Raw genomic sequence first — 27,177 nt, 5'->3', positions numbered from 1 at the left:
TTGACATGTGAAAAGGAAAAATGTGAAGCTTTATGATTCACTAAAATGAGTCCGTTCAACAACACAAATAATCCACTTGTGAAATCAATCAACTTGTGTTATAGGCACTTTATTACTACTGTTTACCTGTTGCTCTTTTTGACAAATCAAGAGATAATTGCCTTCATAAAAAATCCTCCAGAGTAGTAAAACCCTGTCTGTTAGTGTCATAAACTCTCTATCATAAGCTAAAAGCAGGTTAATCTGTAACTCTGACTGGACTTCCTGGATCAGACCTCCCTGGTTCCTCAAACCACACACCCCCACCAGAACTTCCTGTATACTGTTCTAACTAAATAACTTAAATACATTTATACGATTAAAGGATATAATATATGTATTCCTGGTACAGTGTAAGGATTGGCAGCTGTGTTGATCACATGTGTGTCCCTCTCTGCTTCCTGTAGGCGGGAGCTCCTTCTGCCCCAACTCCGGCTCACTGGAGTACAGGTAATAACGCTCAAATTATCCGATTGTTGATGAAAAAAGTGTTGCTTTCACACTATTTGAAAACTTTAAAGCTAACCTTTTAAATTACCTTTGTTTAAAAATGTGCCGTGGACAAATTGGCAGAACTGAAAAAGTGGTTGTGGGTGACCGTTTCATGTTCTAGTAGTTCAATACAATACCAAAAATAACACAAAAAGTCAATTAAGGAGACATTTAGATTGTATTTGGGGATATATGGGAAGGTGATTTTTTTCACACAAACCCAACATCTTTTTAGGCTTTTTAGAAGAGCCTTGCAATGTATATGTCAGTTTTTTCGAGCTGTAAATGATTGAAAGTGTGTTTTGTCTACAAAGTTTGGGAAGGCAGTGTTGATGATTTCCATCTCATCAGTAATAGATCTCTAGTCGATAGTGTTACATAAGCATGGCATGCCGAAACCCATATTATTGTGCAGTAACACAATTTAAACACAATATAATTACTGTAAATCTAAACGCACCCCACACACCACAACACAGACTATATCACCCCTTGCTGCTAAATACCAACAAACTATGCAATATATAAATGCCGTTAATAACTGTAATGGCTTTCTAACCTGGCTGCTAAATCCTAAGAACTGTTACACGGTGTGTATTTTGTAAATTGTGTAACTTGCTGCTGTTAAATACCAACCACCTACTGTATGTGCAATAGATGTGCAATATATATAGATGCCGTTAATAGCTGTGTAATATACACCTGGCTGCTAAATCCTAAGAACTGTTACAGGATGTGGTTTTTTTTTATTATGTAACTTTTTTTTTTATTATATATTTTTTATTATATCATAACTTAGTACTTTTTTTTTAATACATGTCACATATTTATTATGTAACATTAAGCTGTCTCTGGCTCTTTTCCTGATGTAACCACAAACATTTCCCCTCCCTGCTGCCTCACTGAGAGAGATTGCTGTATGTTGGTTAAGCAGAAAGTATTAAATTAGATTAAGTGATTAATTAAATTGCTGGTATGTTTATTAAACGTGTGTGTGTGTGTGTGTGTGTGTGTCAGTATTTCAGAGGATGAGCCGGGGCCCCTGCGCAGCGACTTTGAGGGGAAAGGAGGCCCTAAAATCAGCCGCACATTCAGCTACCTCCGCAGCAAGATGAGCAAGAAAGGAAAGGTGAGGACATGGAGTCACTGCAGGGGGGGGCGCACACGTGCACATGTTTGACCGTGCACGTACACTATTCACACTACAGCTGTGATGATATGAAGGGACATCACATGTAATTTTGCTGCTGCGTCTATCCATAGGGACTTAACATGTTCATCATTATGTATGTGATACACACACACACACACACACACACACACACACACACCATTAAAATAAAGATTTTCTTTTTCATTCATTACATTGCATTTAGCTGACGCTTTTATTCAAAGTGACTTACAATAAGTGCATTCGACCAAGAAGATACAACCTTGAAGAAAACAGAATCATATAAGTACATCAGGTTTCATAGAGCCAAACATTTCAAGTGCTACTCAACTGGCTTTAGATAAGTCAGTCCTTTATTAGCATATAAGTGCTCTGTTAGCAGTTCTTTGTTAGCAATTCAATCGCTCGAAGTGGAGTCGAAAGAGATGAGTTTTCAGTCTGCGCCGGAAGATGTGCAAGCTATCTGCTGTCCTGATTTCAATGGGGAGCTCATTCCAACATTTTGGAGCCAGGATAGCAAACCCACGTGTTTTTGCTGATGGGAACTTGGATCCCCCTCGCAGTGCGGGTGCAGCGAGCCGTTTGGCTGATGCAGAGCGGAGTGCACGTGCTGGGGTGTACAGTTTAACCATGTCCTGGATGTAGGAAGGGCCAGATCCATTCACAGCATGGTACGCAAGTACCAGTGTCTTGAAGTGGATTCTAGCAGTTACTGGAAGCCAGTGAAGGGAGCGGAGGAGTGGCGTGGTGTGGGAGAATTTTGGAAGGATGAAGACCAGACGAGCAGCTGCATTCTGGATGAGCTGCAGAGGTCGGATGGCACATGCAGGTAGACCAGCCAGGAGGGAGTTGCAGTAGTCTAGGCGTGAGATGATGAGAGCCTGGACCAGAACCTGCGCTGATTTCTGGGTCAGCTGGGGACGTATCCTCCTGATGTGGTAAAGCGTGTATCTGCAGCAGCGGGTTGTAGCAGCAATGTTTGCAGTGAAGGACAGTTTGTTATCTAGGACCACACCCAGATTCCTTGCAGTCTGAGTCGGGGAAACAACAGAGGTGCCGATGTTGATTGTTAGGTCAAGAGTGGGACAATCTTTTCCCGGAAGGAAAAGCAGTTCAGTCTTGTCAAGGTTGAGCTTGAGGTGGTGAGCAGACATCCACTGAGAGATGTCAGCTAGACAAGCAGAGATGCGTGCGACGACCTGGGTCTCTGAGCGGGGAAAGGACAGAATAAATTGGGTGTCGTCAGCGTAGCAGTGGTATGAAAAACCATGCGGGCTAATGACTGATCCGAGCGAGTTTGTGTACAAGGAGGAGAGGAGGGGACCAAGAACAGAGCCCTGAGGGACCCCTGTAGTTAATTGACAAGGGTCGGACTCGGACCCTCTCTAAGTTACCTTATAGGTGCGGTCTTTGAGGTATGAGGTGAGGAGGGAAAGTGCAGAGCCTGAAACTCCAAGTTCTTGGAGAGTGCGAAGGAGGATCTGATGGTTCACCGTGTCGAATACAGCAGACAGGTCCAGAAGGATGATGACAGAGGAGAGGGAGGCTGCTTTAGCCGTGTGCAGTTCCTCAGAGACAGCAAGGAGGGCAGTTTCTGTTGATGACCTGCCTTGAAAAAAAAAGGGCCAGATTCAGTGGTAAAAACAATTCAACCAGTATTACTGTTGCCACATTTCTGAGCAAGAAAAGTTGCAAATGCTCATTTTCAACTATTTAAGCTAGCAATACTCTTTGATGGCTGTATGGAAAAATACAGTCAAGACATTCATCAACTATGTGGCTGTAAGACCACATTAAGTCACTTAGCATGAGAATGTTGAATGGTCCTGTTCTAGCTAGCTTTAGTTTCTCATCGTTTGTTAGAATTTGAGGAAATTAGATATCCATCAATTTTGCCTAAATGTAATTTATGTAATTAACTAACATGATACATTGTAAATTACCCTTTTTTTTCTTATATTCACATTAACTGTTAAGTAAATCAAGCACGGCCTAAGCTAANGATAATTTATAATTAACTACATCTGAAAGCAGAAGTCTAGGGCAGCCGATTCGTACTTGTAATTTCTCTCATCTATAGGCCACTCAGATGTCTCCTCCAGTCTAAGCCAATCACATGAGCGCGCCCCCACGAGGGTAGGATTTATTGCGTTCATGACACTTCATATACGCATTTTGCGCTGTCCGGTCAGCTCGCGAACCAGAGGGCGGAGCATCAGGTGATCATGCAGAGCTGCGTGTCTCCGTCAGACTCAGCAGCTGATCTGATCTCTCTCTCGCGTCCGGTTACACTTCACTCGCGTTTATGTCCATATCGATCAGATCCAGCTCTCCTAATCGGCCTTTATAGAGAGCACCGATCAAACTATTTAGAGTGAATATCGGCCGATAATGACCGGCGGGGCTCCCCCAGTTGACAGTTCACTGTCTAGCACTGGCTTCGTAGTGCACTGATCGATTAGGCTAAGCTAACCTGTAGCTGCTCCCTCCACACTCACAACAACTTCATACAGACATAAATAAAGCAGCTGTATTCGCCATACAGGAAACACATATTTAAAACGGTTTTGCCTGCCGTTTTTGTGTACACACAAGCATTCATCAATGGTTCGGAAAGTGGCGTTGTACCTTAATAATATAAAGGCTTGTATTTGCGTGCATTTCCTGTTCGGAAAGTGGCAATGTACTGAGAGTGGAGGTGTCTTGAGATTAGCGCCTGCAGGCAGGCTCCATGGACCTGTCAGCTCCGGACTGCGCAAAATGCGTACATGAAGCGCTATGTCATGAACGCAATAAATCTACCCTCGTGGGGGCGCGCTCATGTGATTGGCTTAGACTGGAGGAGACATCTGATTGGCTATACATAAGAAAAAGTACGAATCGGCTGACCGTCAGGGGAGTCTCAAAAAAAATGCACAGCGATCCGCGCACAGAAAGCGGTTTGTGTTTGCTGGTTCAGAGTTTTTAAACGGAAAACAAATATGTGTGGATCAAAAATACACATTTAAAACTTTTTCTGTATTTGGATTTTATTTACATGTATATGAAACGGAACACATGTTTCTAAAAAATTACTGTACGTACAAGTCATAAAGCTCTTAAACTGCATTGTACTGCAATTTGTTGATCGTTTATCATATATTAAATCAACATTTTTAACATAATTGAATAGGGGTCTGCATATATTCTAAATGAAATGCTGTCTTGCCTTTCATATGTAAGACATATTTTCTAATGGAAGGCTTGATAACATCTGTTGTAGATGAGCAGTTACATCAAAACAGTGCTATACATGTTTTGATGTAAAGTAAGCTGCTGACTATAAGTATTAACTAATTTTTACTTCATTTATGCTTCTCTTTGAAAATTAAAAAAGAAAAAACCTTGGATCCAATTATTTCTCTTTTTAAATATTTGAAGTAGTGGAAAGTTCTCAATAAGCACAACTTTGTGAAGTTTCACTGGCATGAATGTGTTTCTGAATTATGGATATAGTATTTATCTCTGATGTCCTCTCGTCCTCTGCAGCCTAAAGACCCTCCCCCCCGTGTTGGACACTGGGACAGAGGGATGCGTGTCTCGCGGTCCTCCATACATGATGCCTTGACACAGGATGCCTTCAGTCCCAGTGAGGGGGCTCTGTCAGGGGGCAGACCTGACGCCGTGGCCCCCCGCAGCTCCAGGCTGTCCTGGAAGTCAGAAACAGAGGACAGAGGTAAAGCACACACATTGTTCCTCTACGATTTCTAGGAACAGCTGTTTTCTTTTGTAAAGGAATTTATTAACGTTTATTTATAGGGTTAGAGTTAAACATATAAGGGTTACAAAACGTAACACTTTCAACCCAACAGCAGGAATCAGTGTTCCTGTCGCAAGGAGCTACTTTTAGTGTGAACAGCGGGAAGTTTTAATGCTGAATGCTTGTAGGTCATATTTAGCTCATATTTAGCTAGCAGTCCAGCCGCTGTATGCTAACTGAGAATCCTTCAGGTTAGCTCTAGGGACCCTAAAATAATGGGTTCACCAGCTACAGGAAGCAAAAGCTACTGTATCTTGAGTCCTTAGACTGAGTTTAGGGCACAAAATACTGTATTTATACATAGTATACATACTTTGTTTATGTCTATTTTACCATGTATACTTTGCATCTTGGCCCAAAAACGGATTCTACTTATTGGTAGGAATAAAGTTTAGTCACTGATGTTCCTAGCATATTTCAGGCATCGAACCACAAACATGTTTGAAAACTATTGATTCCGGGACGAGGAAGCTGAAGTGGAAAAATGCCGTCTAATTTCTGTGTTTAAGGACTCATTCCTTCACCATCCACTAAGACAAAGATGTCCCAAACGTAATCCTAAAAAACTATTGTCCAAAAGAGTCACAGTGGATAACAGTTTTGTGTTTCTGTGATGAATCACAGGAGGAGGAATGGTTGAAAAAGGACCAGAAGAAGAGGAAGACGAGAAAAAGGACCAGCTCTCAGAAAGTCCAGTGTACTCTGCCATCTCCAGAGCCTCCGCCCGCTCCCTGTCTCCGCTGAGACGCCACAGCTGGGAGCCGGCCCGGAACAACCCCCCCGCAGACATGGACCTGACACAGCGCAGGTGCTGGGTTTAACTGAGTCTGGCCTTCAGCATACTGAAGACTTCCTGGGTTATTTCATATGTTTTGAATAATTAAAGTGGACCTATCATGCTATATTTGAATGAAATATTGTAGGGCCATACCTATATAAAACATGTCTGTGAAGTTTTTTTTTCAAAATACCAAACAGATCATGCATTTGCTGTATTCCAGCCCTGTCTTCACAAGGGCTGATTCTGTGGCAAATGAGCTGCAGCCGACCACGCCCCCCTGCAAAGGAGGGGGGCGAGGCACGAGCGTCATGTTACCATGCTGTTACCGTGCTGTTACCATGCTGTTACCATGCCACGGCAACCCCCCATTCCCTTGATAGGTGGAGAGTTGCCCATATAGGCGGAGCTCCTTGTTCCTGACGTCAGAGAATTTCAAATCTGTATCAGTCTGTATCAGATCCGTTGCAGCCCCGTTTTTAGAGATTTGGGTATTTTTAGCCATGCCTCATTTCGCATTTTCTGACACTTGGTGAGTTCCCTGGAACACCAGGGACACATATTCATGTATAAAAGACGTACAAAAGTGCATTTTGCATGATAGGTCCCCTTTAAGTTATCATTACATCTTCAATGGGGGCACCACCTTTGTGTCATATCATCTGTGTAGCCTCATAAAATAGTCTTATCAAATATTTGAGTGACATAACAGATACAAGGCAATAATAAATAGAAGCTAACATATAGAGAAAAGCACACATTAGTAATACAAAATAATGAAATATAAATACACATGCATGGCTAAAAATAAGCAGCCGTGAACTATTAATAAGGAACTTTGATCGATTATTACCTTAATAACTACGAAAAGGAGTTGAAAGGTTTTGAAATGATTGTGTATGTGTTGTAATTGACTGTCGATATAAAGCATCACACAACACACAGCATCAGGACTGTCTCAATTCTCTGTCAAATGAGATGTAAATCAACAATATATTTAGAAACCATCAATTACCATAAAAAACACATAGAATGGACTTCTCACATCATCTCCTTCTGAAGTATTTGCTGTCATCAACCTCATGTTCATACTGCATCCTGTCACTACATGAAAACATGTGTGATCACATCCAATAATGTATGTTTCTGCGATGCAGTGGAGAAAGGTGTTCATGGTTTTAACATGAGCATATTTCATGTAAAGTAAATACCGACACAAACCAAGGCTAGCTAGTTCAGTGCATTAATGAGATCTAAAAATAGCGCTTTCTGTCATAGTCTGGCTTCAGCTCCATTCTTTCAGTGTATCCTCTGTCTGCACTAACAGTCCATCTGTCCTTCTTCCAGCTCCATGAAGAGCCTCTCAGGGGAGATGCAGAGAGCCAAGCCCCCCCTCCACAGGAGAAGGTGCGTCCCCTCCCTCTCACATCACTGTGTTCCTCACATTCTGCTCTTCACTGCTGCGGTTTGCTGTTAAGGAAACACAGCTCCTACTGCTGCTGTTACTGAAGGATTCTTTCAGGCTCACATGAATGACCAGAGACTGGTGGAGACTCCAGAAGAAAAACGTGTAGAAATGATTGTATTATGATATTTACTTTCGCATACAGAAGAAGTAATTGATGGTAGAACAGAGCTAGCTCCCCATTATGGACTGAGGAAGCTTCATAGATATATAGACAGGGGCGGACTGGGACTACAAATCAGCCCGGGACTCTCGAACGGCCCACTTCGGTACCGCAAGTAAATACCGCTAGTAAATTGTCTACGGGGACGGGGTGCTAGTGACTTATCCGACCGGCCCACTTCAGTACCGGCCTATCGGGATTCGCCCCAATGGCCAGTCCGCCCCTGTATATAGATATATAGATATTTAAATGATGCGTATACAGTATATTTCTATTAAGCTATTATTCTTATTCATATTAATACATGTAGAAAAGAACTCACTCTTTTTACACAATTTGATTTGACAAATTGAAATGACCCCATTACAAAAATGTGTACAAAGAGTTGAGATGCAAGCAGCCCCTCAGACTCAGTATTTCTACATCACCTGTCATTTAGTTGACTCTTTTATCCGAAGCAAATTAAAAACAATTCAATACCATAGACATTTGGGATTAAGTAGCTTGCTCAGGGACACTGACTGGTAAATGCCCATTCATCCCCTGAGCCAAATCCGCCCACAGCCACATGTCTGTCGTCATGATAACACCATCATTAACTTCATTTACACATCATTTCATCCACTAATCATCTCTTCTTCTGACATTTTCTATCCTCCACCATCTTCCCATCCCTGCAGTATCAGTTGGTGTCCATCCAACCTGCGTCGCACCGATCAGGAGCAAATAGACAGCAGAAGGTAAACAGCAGGGGTCTTTAATGATAAAGCCCCCCCTCGGAGCATTAACTAGAATGTAAACCACCGCCTCATGTCAGAGGGCAGTTAGTAACATGATGTGTTGTTCTGTTCTCCCCAAGCTACAGCCTGGAGGGTCTGGAGGGGGAGAGGGGAGCGCTGCCGGCTCAGTGCCCCCCCCTCAGTGAGCAGCAGGGGGAGGCTGCAGGGAGGAGTGTGAGAGTGGACCTGCAGGAGAGAAGAGGCTCCCTGCTGTCCCTCACTGAGGAGGAGCAGGAAGCAGAGCACACACACTGCCAGGTGAGGGAGGGAGGGGGGGGGTGNTACTCGGCAAACTTCGGAACCAACATCGGTTTTTAACGTATATATGTCATTTAATTATGACCAAACTTTAAACATTTGTATTTATTTTTATTCTGGTGATATCTAAACTACATGTTAAAAAACACCTGTGTTAGATGCATTACATGGCCTTTAATAAGACTTTCCAAAGCACAGGCACAGGCAGAAGGACACACATATATAAAGCTAAAATATCAACTGAATCTAAACTTAGAAAGTCTTTGTACCTTTTAAAAACACTGGAGGACAAATTTGATAGCTTCTTTCTTTGGATCCTAATGAATCCTAATGACCACAAAAATAGAGTAAAATAAATTGGATGAAAACTTGAGTGTTGGGGCGTGAACTGCATTTAGCTATGGGCTAACAGCATGTTGTAATGAAAAGAGCAATAAAAGACTAATTTGTATTACATTTCATGTCTTTACATGTATTTTTTGAGTGGGGCATCTGTGAGTGTCAGCTCTGCTTAATCAATGGCGTGTCACTTGCTGACAAAACATATTGCTTTTGGCTAGAAAGCGTTTGACTTTACATATAGTGGTTTTAAAGCCCAATTACAGAGGAGAGCTGAAGCATAAGCTTACCCCCAGAGCAGAACAAGACAGACACAGCAGAACTAATACCAGAACGCACTCAGACGTAGAGATTCAGCACGGGAATGATGGAGGGTGATTAAGAAGAGGGGGTGAGAGCGGCAACAGGCAATATATTATTTTATTTCGTTTTCTTAACAGTGGTAGATCTTGAACTGGTAGACATCTATAGCTGGTGTCTGAGAAAAAAGTTGGTGAGGGTAAATGTCAGGGATGAGACATGTGGAGGAGGTGGAATGAGAAAAATAAGCAACAAGAAGAGACAAGAGAGAAAACGTAAGAAAGAGGTGAGATTGAAGACAAAGACAGCTGAGAGAACTGAGGCTTTTGGGGCAGTAGTAGCAGATATTACAGGAGGGACAAAGGCAGAGAGGTGACAATGGGTTAAAACTGCAGGTAAGGTGAAAGGAAATAAGACAATATGAGAAAGAGGAGAAGGTGATAATGAAATCAACAATGGAAAGAGGTGTTTCTGATGTCGACTGAAGATGAAAGGTTGTTAAGGTGGTGTATTAGAAAAGAAAAGGCTTGGTAGCATGCTCAGCATGAGAATCATCAGGCAACGGACCCAATGTTCTTGTGTTTGTCAAATGTTATAACATTTCTGAAAAAATTATCAACCTTCAAAAACAACCAAATATAATCAACACATATTTCTGGAAGTGTAGTCATTTAAACAAAAAAAAAGGATTTGAAGGTTAAATTACTTCAAGGCTTTGACGCTAGAAGCTAGTTAGCAACAATTGTGTACTTTAGCTAAACATTGGGATGAAAAATAGCTATTACATTTGCGGAAACAGCAATAAACAGTTTGACTAATACAACAAAATTACAAAGTACACTCTTTTTTCTGAGCTAAGTCACAGAGGCTCATTTGTTGTTATCACATACATCACCACCAGCCATTACATAACCTAAGATCAATACTTCTCTAAGACAACTGAGCCAACTAAATATAAGTGGACCTTCAGCTGAGATGTCCTAGAAAAGACAACTTAAACTTAAAGGCCATGTAATGCATCTAACACAGGTGTTTTTTAACATGTAGTTTAGATATCACCAGAATAAAAATAAATAAAAATGTTTAAAGTTTGGTCATAATTAAATGACATATATACGTTAAAAACCGATGTTGGTTCCGAAGTTTGCCGAGTACGCCCCCGATCACTCCCGAACGAGCGGTGACGTCACACGTGGCAAATATTGCCATTTGATCAAATCAGTCCAAATGGCAAGCAATGCGACAACTTCAGACAGCGACAGCGATCATTCAAGCTCAGATTCGGTGGGTTATCTGGATTCAGTTACAGAAGTAGAGAGTGAACCAGCTAGCCTTTCACTTCAAGGCATCTTGCCTTATCAGTACGAGCCTCCTGCCCGGCAATCGAACAACGAGGCAGAAACTTGTGAAAGAGAAGCGGATTCCGCAGCCGGCGAGACTCGAGTCGGCAATACTGAATGGTAAATTCTGTTTTATTTAATTTGACCTGCACTAAATGTCGATCTTAATTTGTCATCTGTTCCTCACACGTCCGGCAGATATTGTTTTTTTTTTTATGTTATGTACAATATTCAGGTGTACATGTCAATGCTGTGAAAGCATGCCCACTGCAGATGAATGTGTATGCTGCAGAGAGATCTGGCAGGTGATGGAACAAATAGACAGTTTGCAACCTACTGACCAGATAGAAGAGTCCGACGAGAAACCAAGGTGCATTATTAGCCACCCAGGCTTTAGAGAAGGCTGTCTCAGTGTTTGGACACTGAAAATAGCGTATCTTCAATACAAACAACAACACAGAGCAGTTGATGGCCCACTACACCAGTAAGTAAATATTGATTGACCCAACTGCCTATTGCAGCTTTGCTTTCATATAATACTTTTAGTCGCTACAGATATGGTACACTTTTAAAGATACCATTAAACTCTTTCAAGCAGTCAAAAACAGCTTGGCTTTTATTTTTTCTGTGTATGCAAGTTCAATGTATGCTTGGGAAAAGAAACAACTACACATGTGAGGAAATATATAAGAGGTCTATGATTCTGTCAAGCAGTCATGTACAACCTCATATTTATTTTGTACAAGTAAAATACAAATATCATGTTATAAGCCAATTTGTAACCATTGCTACATAATAGTACTACATAAAATTTTATTTTTCTCCAAATATATTTATAATCTGTATACTTTTTTTTCATTAGGAAGTATCGATATACAGCTTATCGACAGTTTGTACGTTGGTGCTGGGGTGTACTCGGCCCAAAAATCAGAGTCCCGCTCCTGCATGTGCTGTAACCGAGATACGGAAGACTTACCCTGAACCGGGAGGCCGCTATCAGGGATTTCAATGGCCAAATCTGTAATTTGACATAAGTCATGCAGCTGAACTGGTTAAAATGGTTTCGCACAATGTAAATAATTTACAAAGTACATCATTTACAATATTATTTTTCCAAAGAAACATGTAAATATAACAACATTTTCCAAATCACAAGTTTGTAAGATTGTATTAATTTACTGTTTGATAAATAAAAAAGGGTTCTTTTGTTAATTTTTCACTTGTAACATTTGATCTTTATTGCAGTGTACATTAGTCTATTTTGGTATATGTGCGAGCCCACAAATAATTAAAAGTGTTAAAAAATAATGAAGATATTCAGACGTAATTCATTTTTGGCCTTACTTATTTCACTTCAACTTTTATATATTTCAGTCACTAGGCAAGTTCACTGTACTCTGGTGACATTTAGCTCAAGCTGGCATAACACCTGTAGTAACTTAATTCTGACCCGAGTTTTGTGCACAATCTTCCAGCACCCATGATCAATGTTTATAGCAATCAGGAAACATTCACAGCTCACAACTACACATCGCTTCCCCATCATGAATTGTTAAGTTTAGCGAGGTCCGGTTACACATATGTTGAGCGAAAATAGCGGAAGGATACAAAACAAACAATCCAGACGAGGCTGGTGTTTGCCACGTGTGACGTCACACAGCTGGGTTAATGGCTGGCAAGCTTTTCGCCACCGGAGCGGAATAACACGGGAAAGTGGCACACATTTCCTGTTATTTGGGGGGTATTTATGGAAAGAATCATTGATCTTGATATGTCAAATGAAACAGTGGAAAGTGATGAAGCGATTTATGAACACAGAATAACGTTTATTTTGGACATTTCATGGACTTTAAGAAGTCTGAATAATTGTTAATTTCGGAATTATAAACAAAATGACCATATCCAGATACTGTATCCAGAGCGGGTAACTGTTGACCCTTTTTGGGAATTCTTTCAAAGTTGGCATAATCACTGTTTTGCAACATTAAACAGACCAGCATGTATATCTTTCAATTTATTTTATTTTAAATATAATAACTGATTAGAAAATTGAAAAAACATACTATTTGTGTATGTAAGAGTGTTTGTGTGACTGTCTGTGTATGTGCGTGAGTTACTGTGCATGTGTTTGTCTGTGTGTGTTCTTTTGTGTGCATTTGTGTTTGTTTGTGTGTGTTCCTTTCTATATTTGTCTATTTGTGTGTGTGTGTGTGTGTGTGTGTGTGTGTGTGTGTGTGTGTGTGTGTGTGTGTGTGTGTGTGTGTGTGTGTGTGTGTGTGTGTGTGTGTGTGTGTGTGTGGCGAGAGATTTTGTGTGTGTGTGTTTGAGAGTGTGTGTGAGTGTGTGTGTGTGTGTGCCTGTGTTTGAGAGAGAGAGAGTGTGTGTGTGTGTGTGTGTGTGTGGCGTGTGGTGCAGTGGATGGTGCGGATCAGGGGGGCACAGGTTCAAACCCCACTGCAGTCAGCAGTTCGTTGTGAGACACTTCACCCCAAATGGCTCCTGTGGGGGATTGCCCACAGTATAGAGTATGTAAGTCGCTTTGGATAAAAGCGTCTAACAAGTGACGTGTGTATGAGAGGGAGAGTGAGAGCTCCCTTCCTGATTTAAAAGCAGTCAGACAGCAGCCGCTTGTAATGACTTTATCAAGAAGGAATCACACTGAGCATTAAAGAGGAGACATACAGGCAGGAGAGAGTAGGAGACAGCAGTTAGTCATGTTGAGTGACAGGTTTAATCGCTCTGTGAGGTGGAGAGGAGAAATCAGACCTGATGGGGTAAGCTAAATCTGTCTGTCTGTCTGTTTATATTCAGGGTGGGAGAGGTCGGCCATCTTTCCTTCCCTTATGCACATACAGTTATAGAGTATTACAGCTGGGCAATAATACAGTTTATAATAAAATACATAAAGTTGTATCTCTGGGTATGTTAGTATATTATATATATATATATATTGTGTTGTGAATTACTGAGGCGTTATGACTTGCTGAAATCAATAGGACATAACCTGTTGATCTCTGTATGAACATCCATCTGTTTCAATGCTTCCAGGAGAAAGAGAAGGAGAAGAAAGGAGAGAAAGAGAGTAAGGAGAAAGAGAAGAAGAGCACTAACGGTCACCTCTTCATCCCCGTCAGTCCCTGTGCCCCCTCCTCCTGTCTGCACTGCTCCAAACCTCTGCACAGCAAAGACACCTTCCTGTGCAACAGTAAGACCCCCCCCCCTCCTCTCCCTCCTTCCTCTTCCCTTCACCCCGGTTTTCCAAATATCATCTTATCTCCATATCTCTCCTGCCTAACTCTCTTGATTCCTCCTCTTCCTCTCGTTACCTTGGTAGTTTCACTCTAACCCTTCTCTTCTCACGGTACAGACCCACATTCACTTTCATCAGCGGTCGCATTACTTAGAACACATTCATTTCCAAACTGAAAGAAGAAAGCAGAAGCTGCTGACATGTGATCCTTTCTGAATCATTGTGATGTTAGTCTACCTTCAGGATCATATTTATGTTTTATTATCGGGGATAGTGAGCACACATTAACAAAACCAGACATCCTAAATAACTTTGAACACCTTATCATTTTTTAACTCAAACAGGCTCTTTCCTTTACTGTAAATTACTTTTGAAGAGTTTTTTTAACCTCACGTCCAAATATAGTTTTATTCATATGCCATATTAACTTATGTAACACACATTATTGACATACATGTAATACATACTGTTAGTTTAAAGGACATTATGTAAAAATACTCACTTTCATCATAGGACTACCTTTCTGTGTTACTAAACTTTAACTTCTTTTTGACATTAGGTTGCATGCTAAGTATTATAATATCAACATTTCTGTGAAGAAAACGTTACTAATGTATGCTTCCAGTCCTTTTCCACCTTCTCTTGTCAACCCTGGTGATTCTAAAATTAGATGTGAAAGTCTTGCAACTCTTTGACTATCTGGGATTTGTTCATTATGATGTCACTGCTCCTCAGCTAAAGTGATCAAACATAAAACCAACCACACTCATGCTTTGAAATGATACTTATTTTTAAGATTTTAGGCGGCAGAAATTATCAATATTTATCAGGATGCAATTATTGCCTATATGTTGTCAGAAACCTGTTTTAGTCTACTGTTTTACTGTACGTTATTGATCAGAAACAGACTTGAGTGTACTTTTCAACTGTAGAATCTTGTTGGAAACTTGGATGTAAGATGAGAAAGTTTGCCCAGTGTTATTTTTTCCTCTGGCGGCTTTGTCACAAATGATCTAAATTGACAGCCACCTTCTGACCTACAGTGTTTCTGAAAAAAGAGAATAACTTCTTCTGCCTTGTACATTTACATCCAGCTTAATTGTATAGTGTTCAGTTCTGATGGACATCCTGCCCTATCTAATGTTACTTACTGTAGTGTATGTCTGTCTTTTTAAAAGCACAACAGTAGCATATCATCACAGGCCATGAATAAAACATTAGGGTTGGTGTGTATATGTTTTATAAAATGTGTGTGATGTGATCTTGTTCACAGACTGTGGAGCCCATGTCCATAAGTGCTGCAGAGAGAGTCTGTCTGTCTGCACAAAGAGCAGAACAAAGGTAGGTCTGATACTCACCGCCTTCTTCTCTAAAAGTATCCATGCACTCATCAGCGTAAGAAAAGATACAGACTGTCAAATCAATGAATAGACATTGAAATAATGAATCGTAATTATTTGTATGACAAATTATCTTCAACTATTCTAAAAAGTTGACCTCATGATGTCCTGTGTTTGTCCCAGCAGCCATCCCCAGTGCCAGAAGCTGCTCCTGGGTCAGCTGTTAGCTTGAGGACTAAATGTAAGAACACATACACTCTGCTGTTGTTAAACGTGTAGAGAAATAATCATACATGGGTCGATTACGTTTTTTTCAAGCCTAGGAGGAGCCCAGTACCTTTTAAACTGTTAATAAAAAGCCTTCTCAGTCCATTATACATCTGTATTTCCTCGCTACTATTGCTATAGTAAGTCCACTTTGATGTTTTTATGCAGCTACATCTTCAGCATCATCTGTATCATCTGCATCCTCGTCTTCGTCACGGGAACGCTGGTCCACGGCAACCACTCCTGATGACCAGCTCCCCACGTTGTTTCCACGGAGACACAACAGCATCTTCAACCCGCACAGCAACCTGTCCAAGAGCATCTCCACCAGCAACATAGCAGGGTGAGAACCACACACACACACACACACACACACACACACACAGCGCACTACTGTTAGTATTGGCTATCTTGTCTGGGGTCCACACACTTTCAGTCAAACACACATTAACAATCAATTGTGAAACAAATAAAAAAAAGGATCATTCTTTTTAAACATCATTAAACCAAACACAAATTTAACAATTAAACACTTTCAATAACACAATTATTCTATAAATAAACAGTAATTCAGGGTAAACAAAAGCCGCCTTAAATTGTACATTTTTCTATCCTGCAATTCCAGACATGGTATATTCCCAGAAAATATGTTATTGAAAAACTTTGACAATAAAAATAAAAACAATTCTTTGTGAATAATTTGTCTAGATTTACATCTAATTTCTGAAGTAAAGATTTGTTGTTATTTTAACAAAAGTTTGAAACCAGTTTTTACGTATTCGCGTAACAATACGTAAATAATCATTTCCAACTGACCATGGCTCTGTAACAGTGCTGCCAATTTATACAACAATTATGTACCGTAATTTTCGGACTATAAGCCGCGCCTTTTTCCGTATTTTTTGACGCTGCGGCTTATATAACGGTGCGGCTAATCTATGGATTTTTACAGCTAACGGCCAACACCTTTAACTCTATGGGCTCTATGGCCGGTCCGCGGACCCCTACCTTTAAGCGGCGGGTTCCAGCAGGAAAAGCTGGAGGCCGGAAAAGAGTGAGACAGGTAGCGCGCAAAAGTAAAAGTGGAACCGAGAGTGGTATGCCGCTGCTGCGGCTTATATTCAGGTGCGCCTTATAGTCCGAAAATTACGGTAATTGGCAGATTTATGGGACAATGGTATCAAACAGCGAGTTCAGCTGTTGTTTGACATTCATTATAGAAATGGGCGTACTAGTATTCACTTATATTTTGAGATAAAAGCAATTATTGTGTGGTGTAGATATAGAAATGCATGACAAACTGGTAAGGAGTTTTAAACTTTATTGTAACGTGATTTCTGAATTATTGGCATGACGTCCAATAATTTCCTGACACAAAACAAAGCTGCTGTCACAGAGAGCCGCTGTGACCCCCCTCTGTGTAATGTGAGGGTGTATCATCTCATACTGCAGCTCTATCTGTTCCTACAGTGGAGACCCTGTCTACTACTGTATCTCACACTCCTCTGCAACTCCAAGGAGCTGGAGCATGCTTCAGCAAAATGCCTTTCCTCTGATTCAACCACACTGGTAGTTATAGTTGAGGTAGTGATGGCTCTTCGTCATGTCTCTTGTGCTGCTTCCTCATTCGTGCTGAAATGAGCAGAAGAAGTTTGGGTCATTCTTGGTAGTATAAATCATTTGCGTTAATTCTTTTTAAAGGGTTTCAGATTAATCGCAAACAATAACACATTAACATTGACAACCCAATGCGTGATATTTCATCATAGGACTTGTATTAAATGTTATGTTTGAACTGCAAGAACACAGTATTGGGTTTTTCATCAAACTGTAGAACAGCCCTCATCTTGTTACCTCAGTGACTTCCTTTAAGTCACCACTAAGACCACTTCTCCCTGCACAGAGCTGAGTTTTTTACCCTCATTTGTTCCTTTCTTCCCTCTGTAGCGATCAAACATTGTATGTATGGTCCCAGTCGGTCATTCTCTGTTCCCTGTGTGAAGCAGCCTGTGTACATGCTGTAGACTTAAATGTTTTGTTGTGTCCCTTATAGGCTCGATGTTGAGGTTCCACTGAAGGGCCTGAAGTCTCTGTCCCAGTCCACCGACTCGCTCCATAAGGGGAGCAAAGTCAACGCCTCCACCGAGTCCCTCACTGATGAAGGTACACACAAACACACACACACACACACACACACACACACACACACACACACACACACACACACACACACACACACACACACACACACACACACACACACACACTCTCTCTCTCTCTCTCTCTCTCTCTCTCTCTCTCTCTCTCTCTCTCTCTCTCTCTCTCTCTCTCTCTCTCTCTCTCTCTCTCACACACACACACACACACACACACACACACACACACACACACACACACACACACACACACACACACACACACACACACACACACTAGGGATGCCAGAAACTGACCATGATCAAATTCGAACAGCCCTGGCGAATGTTAATCGATTATTCGCCTGCGCTGCTGGCTTCCTCCAAGTTTACAGTAAAACAACTGGTGCTGTGACCAATGGCCATTTACAATTATTAATACTATTACTATTATTAGCATTAGTCTATATTTTGGTTGAAACTAAGCCAGGAAAAAAAAGAAAAACATAAATAATAATAAAAACATATATAAATAAAATCGAATTTTAAAATTATTTTTAATTATGGAGACTGTAACGAATACTCGAAAAATCGAATAATCGCTGGCATCCCTAATACATACTGTATGTTAAATGGGTATATCCACCTTCTTTCATTTATCTTTCCATTCCCACAACAATATACATAAAGAAATGGCATATTTAGGACATAGTTTGAATGGTGATTAATCATGATTAATTAATTTTTAAACTGTGATTAATCTGATTAAAAATTGTAATCCTTTGACAGCCCTAATTAAAATACATTTATTTTAACTTTCCCACAATATTTCTATTTCACCATGCTTAGAAACCTTTTCAGTCAGAGATTGGTTTACGAGCTTAAATAGTAGACACTAGACAGAGGTGAAATTAATCTTAATTTAATGGCAAACAAGTAATCTCAAAAAGTGCAGATCCAGAGGAGAATATTTTGACGGCCCTTTTAACTCCACTGCTAAAGTCTATTTAACAGTGGTGTGACGATTTCAATACTGAATAGAAAATCATTTAAAATCAGATTTGGATCTTCAGAATCAGAGCGGGATCGGCAAGTCTCTCATTATTTGTTTAACACCCCCTTATTTGAACGTTTCTGAAAATAACTATACAATAACTATCACATCGACTGTGTTAACCAAAGCCTTCAGCGGCGCTTTCCTAGACACCATGGCCACATCTACTGCGTCTTTAACAGAACAACTGCACTTGGTGGCTTTTGCAGTTGCCAATGTGCTGCGTTTCAGTTTTCATTATAAAAAAAAGAATTGGAAACTTATATGGCTTGCTCCATTTCCAAAAACATATATGGGATGTATTAGTTTGAGACCATGTACCTTATATATTTTTTTAATGGTAATGACAGTTGTCCTCTTTCAAATCACCTGTAGTTATTTAAAAAGCAGCACTCGAACATTGACATAACCGCCAGGTGTGAATTTGATTCCAACAGCTTTTCCAATTTGTCACTAAGCGATTTAGAATTGAAAGTGGAATCATGCCATCTCTACTATTAAAGCAGCAGCAGTGAACTCTCCACAACAATGCAAATGTACCTCATGTTTGGATTTAGCTCAACAGGGTAGTCATGTATGTCACGTTTGTCCTGATGGTGGTAAGTCTAATCTTTTTGGAGATGAAACAACTGAAGTAAACCCTACCTGTCTCAACAGCAGGAGCCCCCGTCTCTTCGTCCTTTATCTTCTCCTGCTCCTCTGTTGTTTCTTGTTCATCATTCATCTTCTCCTGATTCTCGGCGTTGTCCTCTTCATCCTTCAGCTTGTCATGTTCCTTTGTCTTTTCAGTTTGATCCTTTCTCTTCTCTTCTTTCTCCGCTTGGCCCACTTCATCCTTAACCGTCTCCTCTTCCTCAGTTTTTGCTGACACCATGTCCTCTTTCTCTTCTCTTTCACTCTCTGAAGTCATTGTTCCTGATGCTGGTTCATGTGTTGAGGACTCGGCTGCAGGAAGCACTTCACCCTCAGTGTTGGAGTCCAGAGTGGCTTCTAAACAATAACAACAGATTTCAGCCAAAATGATCAACAATGTTAAACAATCAAAGGTCTGAAGGTGCGTTGACACCGGACGCAAAGCACATTTTTGCATTAATTCACTTGCGCGAGTTTGGCTGGGGTATTAATTTGTGTTTACTCGCGTCAATCACACTAGACACACTGGCGAGGAGGCGGGGCTTATCTCCATGTAGATACCATGGTAGATGCCAACAAAAAAAGGCACATTGTAATACATGTTTCACAATGATGCCGAAATAACTACATACTTATACTGGTTAAGCATTAATTAATGCTTTGGTGAGTGTGTCTGCAAAACTGCAGACGAAACACTTTTAAAATAAGTGATTTCTGAATGAAGATAAGATCGATCAGGCTAGGCTAAGCTAGTCTAGTTTCGGAACAGATATGAGGAACTGTGAGCTCGGTGTACCGTCGCCCAGAGCAAACAGCTACTGTACTGGTTTGGTTTTCTGATTCAATAAAGTCAGTGACGAGAGGCTGAGATTTTCCCCGCTATTGGCTTTCACAAGACAGCGTTACGCAAATCTATCGCTCCTTTGCGTCCGCTGTGAACGCACCTCAAGAGGCTGTTTCCTTCTCTTCATTAAAAAGGTGAAATCAGTGTGACGCTGTACCTGTGTCAGGAGTGATGTCAGCCTGTTGACATGTAGGCACGTGTGTTTGTGAATCTGCTGATTCTGAAGACACTAAACCATCGGAAGTCTCAGCTGTCACCATGGTCACAGCTTCACACTCTGATGCGTGCTCTTCCGGCCGGGGCCCCGGGGTGTCAGACATCATTGTTTCGGTTGTGACCTCCATGGGCGTGTCCTACAAACAGAGAACATGAAGAGGACCATGTTTTCATTGCATTGTGGAAATGGAAGTGAGAAGTTTGATGTATTCATACAATATATCCTGTAAAAAAGACACTAAAAAGATGTCAAACTGATACTGACTATTCTTGTAATTTCTGTAATTAACATGAAGAAGCAATTTTTAATTTATTCTATCACTCTTTTACTCTGAAATGTTCAAGTCTGATTTTTTCTAAAAAGGGAAACATTACTTTTTATTTGCATCATATTAATCTTTATATCTCTTCCTACGTATTATATTACTCCTCATGTCAATGTTTTGTGTGTATACAATGTACATCAAACATTGTATGTATTTTCTTGAATAAAGGGGGGGAAGGGAAGTTTGATGTATTAATAGGAGCTCTACTTTACCTCTGGAGTGTCCTGCAGGACAGAAGTGGGAGCAGCCTGCAGGACAGATGTGGGAGCAGCCTCCCCCCCCCCTGCTGTTTCAGTGGGACCAGAGGGAGGAGTGGAAGGAAGGTCTGCCACATCTCCAACTTCATCCAGCGTTACAAAGTCACTCATGTTGAAGGGGAAGTCGTCATTCTCCTCCTCCTCCTGAGTTTATGACGGGACAATAACATAAAAAGCAGTAGAAGTGAGGAGGAGGATGAAGAGGAAAGAGTTCCAACACGTCTTCAGCTCACAGCTGCATCTTACCGTTCTGTTCTTTGGTTCCTCCCTCCAGGAGCTCTGCTTGTACCCCCCTGATCTTCCATAGGACCTTGACCCCTCCCCGTGCGCTTTCTTCCTGTCCCTTCTGTCTCTGTCCTTCCTCTCCCACCTGGCTCTGTCCTCCCTCTCCCTCCTGGCCCTCTCCTCCTTATCTCGCCTGGCCCTCTCCTCCTTTTCCAAGGCCCTTCTCTCCCTGTCCTTCCTCTCTCTCTCCCTCACCTCTTTCTCCTTCCTGGCCTCCCTCTCTTTTCTCTCCCTCTCCTGCATCTTCCCCCCCTCCTCTGTGTTGTTGTTGGTGGGCTCTGTTGTCTCCTCAGCTGTTTTCTCCCGCTGCTCTGTCTCCGTCTGGATTTCCCTTGGTTCTCCATTAGCAGCTGCTCTGTTGTTGGGATGGTGAGTTCTGCACTCCACAAGCAGTGCGTTAACCATCGCTTGAGTAACCTGATAACAAAAAAAAGGTGGATTATTATTATTATTATTATTATATATATAATGTTTTTTTGTACAATGGAACTGAAACTGAAATATAAACTAAGTTATAAAATAAGATGTTGGAGGATTGAGACCTGAGCTACAGAAACAGATCTGACCTTAGGGAGCTCGGGCAGGGCCGTCTCCTGGGAAGCTGCTTTCCCCTCAGAGATGGATGGCCTTCTTCCTTCATCAGCAGGAATCCCATCATCTCCTGCTGTGGATGCAGTGACGTCCATGTTCTCTTCCGAGGCCTCCAGGACAGTTTCAACTGAATCTTCCCTCACGTCTGTCGCCGGGCCTGCTTCCGGTTGGGCCTCCGGTTGGGCCTCCGGTTGGGCCTCCGGTTGGGCCTCCGGTTGGGCCTCCGGTTGGGCCTCCGGTTGGGCCTCCGGTGCAGCCAGAGAGTCAGAAGCAGGAGCAGGAGTCTCATCCTTTTGGATCACATAGTCTTTACTCGACTCTTGTCCCATGACTTCACCTTTAAAAGCTGTATTTGTCTCCTCTTCCTGCCCGTGAGCGTCTCTTTCAATCACCTCCAATGGAGATTCAGAGCTCTCTTTATGGACCGACTCTTCTTCAGCTGTTTCCGCCTGGCTGCCTTTCAAAGGTGTATTCTACAATCAAGGGGGAAAGAATAACGACACGTCAAACATCATGTCTTAGAAACTGTAAGCGTGTGAGGAGTACGGAACTTAGGCGCAGTGGTGGATCATAAATCAATTACGGTATTAGATAAACTTTCACATAGAATTTTAGGTGAAGATATTCTGCAGCGGTATTTCAATTATTTAAATTAGCTCTACAATAAACAACAGTGATTAAAACAATTAATAATCTTAATGGTGACCCAGTATCTCTATATATTTACGATTCTGAAATGGGCCATATGGACTACTTTTACTTAAGTAAGATTTTGAATGCAGGACTTTTACTTGTAACAAAGTACTTTTAAAGTGTATTATTGCTACTTTTACTAGCGTGGAAAATAAGAGTACTTCCTCCCCCTCTGCTTTGACGCGGCTCCAACCTAAGCAGCACGGTCTAACCTCTACCACTTCCCAGTGAACCAGGCACAACCAAGCACCACTACTACCTTATATTAAACATGAGAGAAGGCTACAAATAGGATTGAAATGTATCCCAACACCAGTGGTGGAAAGTAACCAAGAACATTTACTCGAGCACTGTACTGAGGTACTTGGAATATAATTTTTTTTTCTGTGCCACTTTATACTTCTACTCCTCTACCATCAGAAGGGAAATATTCTCCTTTTACTTCACTAGATTTATTTTACAACTTCACTTACTAGTTACTTTATGATTCAACGATCTGACATTATATTTTTGAACACCTAAAATATTGAGTGGGTTGACAGAAAATAAATTCAATACAATCAATTTAGCTAACTGTTGGTATTTTTGGACAGTTCTAGTTCTTTTTAAAAAATGTTTTATAATTTAGAGACTTTTTCTGCAATGAGTATTTTAACTTCAAATACTTTAAGCACATTTAATTTGCCGCTCTGTTGTAAAGAGTACAACAAAGTTTAAGTTAAAAATAGCTGTTACTAGCAGCATCACATACCCTCTCTCATGGATATGACAATATTAATGTTAAGCCTGGAAACTTTACAAATAATTAAATACTTAATCCTAAGTACTGCAGACTTTAAACTTGAACCAGCAATATTTACTTATCTTTGGTTACATATTAGCAGCTATATTTGATTACATAGACAAATGTTATAACAAAAAGCAGAAGCAAATAATATAAGGTATATAAAGTGCATTTTATAACTTTCACTCCTCTTCCTGTTACGTGTATCCACAACAATACATACAAAAGCTGCAGATACGATATGATAACGTATCGAAATGAATTTCCCACAACTCTTTACAACCATTCTAAATGAAATATCAGTAACCCACCTCAGATGGATCATAGGATTCAGTGATGACTTTGGTCTGTGTGCGGGCTCTGGGGTCCGGCTTGCGGGAGAAGAACAGAGGGTTGTTCTGGATGATGCACGGAAAATTCCTGAAGCGTTTCAGAACAGACAATGCCATAGCTGCTGTTGCCATCTCACAAACGACCTGAGCAGGGAGACACAGATCGCTATGTCAACAACATTTGAGATGTGTTTGCCTGATGAATAAAGAATTGAGACAGAAAGATTGACCATAGCTGTAAGTGTTGGGGGGCACGTGGTAATGGTGAGCACCCTCACCAGTTTGTTGAGCACTAGGGTCTTGATGACGGTCCCAAAGCGTCGCACCAGCTTCTGGACCTCGGAGCAGCCGGACGGCGTGTTGGGAACGTTTCTGATCACCAGCAGGCAGTTCCAGGCGACTGCAGCAAAACTCTCCTGCAGGACGCAGCGAGTCCAGTTAAAAACATAAAGAACTCAAGGCCTCAGCAACTCCACTGCTTTTAAAGGTTTAAATGCCCAATTCATCACAGCCTTTACGGTGACATAACGCAGCCACAACTTACTGACATCAAATTTATTTCCTAAACATTTTTCATCATCAATTTAACAATTTTGTCTTTTTTGCCCTACATAATTCTGAATAATCAATAACATGAATATTGTAAAGGTACTACAAAACAAATGTCATTTAGATGACTTATTATGAATGTGCACTGCCCCTGTTAAAGGGATAATAAAAATGAATTAGACAGAATCTATACTGGATGAAATACTCACTAATGGGTCCACTGATCCCATCAGAAGATTGTAGAGAGCCACCTATGTAAAGAGATGAAGAGTATTCATCTCTGTTATTGCAGAATGGTTACTGTTCCACACAGTATCATACCAAAGGAGGTGAGATAACGGACAAAGAACAGAAGAGATAAGATGGTCATGTTATTGTACAAGAAGATGGGATAAGGGATGGGAGCCATACCGGTGTTCCGACACTGATCCGCTGGTTGAGAGGGATCATCTTCAGCTCTGAGTCATTTATCCTGGCAGGAGTGAAGGAGTGGACTTTTACCATCTCTTGAGCAATCTCCATGTCTGGCACTGACACAATAACCTAACATACACAAAGAATGTTTCATATTAGTTGTACGCACATCAACGTTTGTTACAAAAATGTAAAAATAAAACAAATCATTTATTTGGACATTTCTATTACACAGCTTTGCAGCCAAAACAGAAAGTGAACTATCTTGCAAAAACAAGGTACTTAGAATGTGTTTTAGCTTCTTTTACTGCTATCCTGTTGTGTTTCTCCCCTCCGGGAAACAGCAAAAGCTTCAGATGAAACTGTGTCCAACCTTTCCGATGTGTGCTGCCTGGATGATGTCAGAGGGAGTTCCAAAGGGCTGCACCAGCTCAATGATGCTGTTCTTTGACCAGCCGCTCTCAGGAAGTCCTGTGATCAACACCATGGCCTTCTGTGGCAGAGATGTATTGGAAGTTAAATGGGATGCCAAATGATTTAATACCATGATTCTATTATTACACAAAAAACCTGGATTGCACATCCAGGTACAATAAGATACAATAAGGCAGAATGTGTCAGCTTGAGAGTTTGTTTGACACTCAGTAGGAGATGAGCACACAATAATTATGTTATACAGGGTATGTGTGATCATGTACCTCATCAGACGTCTTCTTGTCAGACTCAGCTCCTGAAATAGAAAATGAGGGAGGAGATCGGGGGCAAAGAGCAGAGAGAGCTACATTAGAACATTTTCAAAAACCACAACCCCACTAATATGTGAACATGTGCATAGCCCTGTGGGACCAGAATTCACAGGGGTCAGTTGCATTGTGAGCCAGGCAGCAGGTTGAGGGCACGGACAGACAGATAGTGAGGGAGGTGGATTGCTACCACCTAGATATAGTTGGGCTAACCTCTATAAATAGGGTTAGGAACTAAACTTCTGGAGATGGGCAGGGTTATTCATAAATGCCCTGGTAGCAGATTGTTAATTGACTTGATGAGGGTGGACTTGGGAAGTGTGGCTGAGGCCATGTTTGTGAGGTTTCCAGGTCCAAAAACTCCACTTAGGAGGAGAACCAAAGGGGAACTTATGCTGCAGAAATAACCTGCTCCAGATCAGGTTATGTTCAGAGTTTAGGCTTGAAATCAGCCAACTTTGCTGTTTACCAACTAGTTCTTTTTAGATAGCGTGCCTTTGTATTCAATCTATGAGTGGTAAATATTCTTATCAGAATATATTATTATTATATTGCAGCTAATACAAAGCCGATTAGAAAATTGATATGTCTATTGTATCACAGATATAATTTAATCAATATATTTCATTTAAAAAAGGACACTGTCCAACCACATATATGCATCGAGTGGTAAATTAAATACATTTCTCATGTGTTTACAGATTGGTACATTTCTTCCAATACTCATCTCCTTTTTGAAGTAACAGGTTGGCTTATGCTGTGTTTTAATTTGTTGTATTCTTATAAGGCAGAAGTGGGCGGCTATCAATTGCTTTCATGCGGTTCATGACTCAAATGACGCACAAAACGCAGCTTTTTATGTGAACAAGCACAGAGCCTGAGGAGGAAAGCCTGGGTTCACAAAAACAGTTGATAACCACCTTCGTAGTACCACTTATCTCTGAACAGGGGTTTTGGTTTGTAGCCAGCGGAGTCAAAGACACCCTGGCTCTGTTGAATTCACTTCATAGTGTTAGAAGGATGTTTGTGCCTGACTTGGCTGCAAGTCAAGTACCGTAATTTTCGGACTATAAGCCGCGCCTTTTTTCCGATTTTTCGACGCTGCGGCTTATATAACGGTGCGGCTAATCTATGGATTTTTACAGCTAACGGCCACCACCTTTAACTCTATGGGGCTCTATGGCCGGTCCGCGGACCCCTACCTTTAAGCGGCGGGTTCCAGCAGGAAAAGCTGGAGGCCGGAAAAGAGTGAGACAGGTAGCGCGCAAAAGTAAAAGTGGAACCGAGAGTGGTACGAGAGACATTACGAGAGCGAGACAGTTTGTCCCCGTACCACTGGTTGAAAACCACTGCTGTAGATCACTGCCGGTACGTGCGCTGGGAGCGCACCGTTTAAGTTTGAAAGTTGAAAAGTTTGTGTGTCTGAAACGCTATGTGATACAGTACAGTTTACACAGCACAGTACATCTTCTGTAGCTACTATTGCACTAAATGGTAACACTTGAATACGTTATGCAAATATGCAACTTGTTTGTTGAAAT

General features: G+C 41.2%; 2 protein-coding genes and 1 long non-coding RNA gene across 4 annotated transcripts; 2 read left to right on the top strand and 1 right to left on the bottom strand.

Moving 5' to 3' along the window:
- Window positions 1-433: 433 nt before the first annotated feature.
- On the top strand, window positions 434-19,426 carry LOC104957136 (A-kinase anchor protein 13-like). Its single transcript, XM_010784748.1, has 8 exons — window positions 434-489; window positions 1,549-1,660; window positions 13,972-14,128; window positions 15,447-15,514; window positions 15,697-15,754; window positions 15,949-16,123; window positions 17,834-17,943; window positions 19,407-19,426. Exons 2-8 carry the CDS (start codon window positions 1,643-1,645, stop codon window positions 19,424-19,426), a joined length of 606 nt encoding a protein of 201 aa, XP_010783050.1. The 5' UTR covers window positions 434-489; window positions 1,549-1,642.
- Window positions 11,279-12,478, top strand: LOC104957068 (uncharacterized). Its single transcript, XR_799634.1, has 2 exons — window positions 11,279-11,407; window positions 11,786-12,478. It is a non-coding gene; the product is annotated as an uncharacterized lncRNA (long non-coding RNA).
- Window positions 19,427-19,507: 81 nt separating the features above from the next.
- LOC104957069 (ENAH actin regulator) lies at window positions 19,508-26,109 on the bottom strand. 2 transcript variants are annotated; one of them, XM_010784669.1, is made up of 11 exons: window positions 25,592-26,109; window positions 25,267-25,383; window positions 24,891-25,022; window positions 24,689-24,730; window positions 24,209-24,346; window positions 23,910-24,074; window positions 22,097-22,594; window positions 21,492-21,947; window positions 21,201-21,389; window positions 20,604-20,799; window positions 19,508-19,959 (listed from the first exon to the last, which is right to left on the bottom strand). In XM_010784669.1, the coding sequence occupies exons 2-11, from the start codon at window positions 25,378-25,380 to the stop codon at window positions 19,523-19,525; spliced, it is 2,367 nt and encodes a 788-aa protein (XP_010782971.1). In that variant the 5' UTR covers window positions 25,381-25,383; window positions 25,592-26,109; the 3' UTR covers window positions 19,508-19,522. The 2 variants fall into 2 exon arrangements, with proteins under 2 accessions (XP_010782971.1, XP_010782969.1); XM_010784667.1 differs by having other exon boundaries at window positions 25,267-25,386; window positions 25,592-26,108.
- Between the last annotated feature and the right edge of the window lie 1,068 nt (window positions 26,110-27,177).

Source organism: Notothenia coriiceps, unplaced genomic scaffold (genome assembly GCF_000735185.1).
Source record: "Notothenia coriiceps isolate Sejong01 unplaced genomic scaffold, NC01 NC01_scaffold00026424, whole genome shotgun sequence".
Classification (NCBI taxonomy): domain Eukaryota; kingdom Metazoa; phylum Chordata; class Actinopteri; order Perciformes; family Nototheniidae; genus Notothenia; species Notothenia coriiceps.
The sequence above is the reverse complement of the archived record's forward strand: the minus strand, read 5'-3'. Positions and strand labels throughout refer to the sequence as shown.

What these genes read in the sequence shown, in the direction of transcription:
- LOC104957069 (XM_010784669.1), bottom strand. Translation starts at nt 25,380, where the DNA reads ATGGTGTTGATCACAGGACTTCCTGAGAGCGGCTGGTCAAAGAACAGC. An exon ending in CCCTAGTGCTCAACAAACTG is followed by an intron (nt 24,075 to 24,208) that starts GTGAGGGTGCTC and finishes CTCCCTGCTCAG; the next exon opens with GTCGTTTGTGAGATGGCAAC. An exon ending in CCCTGCCCGAGCTCCCTAAG is followed by an intron (nt 21,948 to 22,096) that starts GTCAGATCTGTT and finishes TTTTGTTATCAG; the next exon opens with GTTACTCAAGCGATGGTTAA.
- LOC104957136 (XM_010784748.1), top strand. An exon ending in GCACAAAGAGCAGAACAAAG is followed by an intron (nt 15,515 to 15,696) that starts GTAGGTCTGATA and finishes TGTTTGTCCCAG; the next exon opens with CAGCCATCCCCAGTGCCAGA. An exon ending in TCCACCAGCAACATAGCAGG is followed by an intron (nt 16,124 to 17,833) that starts GTGAGAACCACA and finishes TGTCCCTTATAG; the next exon opens with GCTCGATGTTGAGGTTCCAC.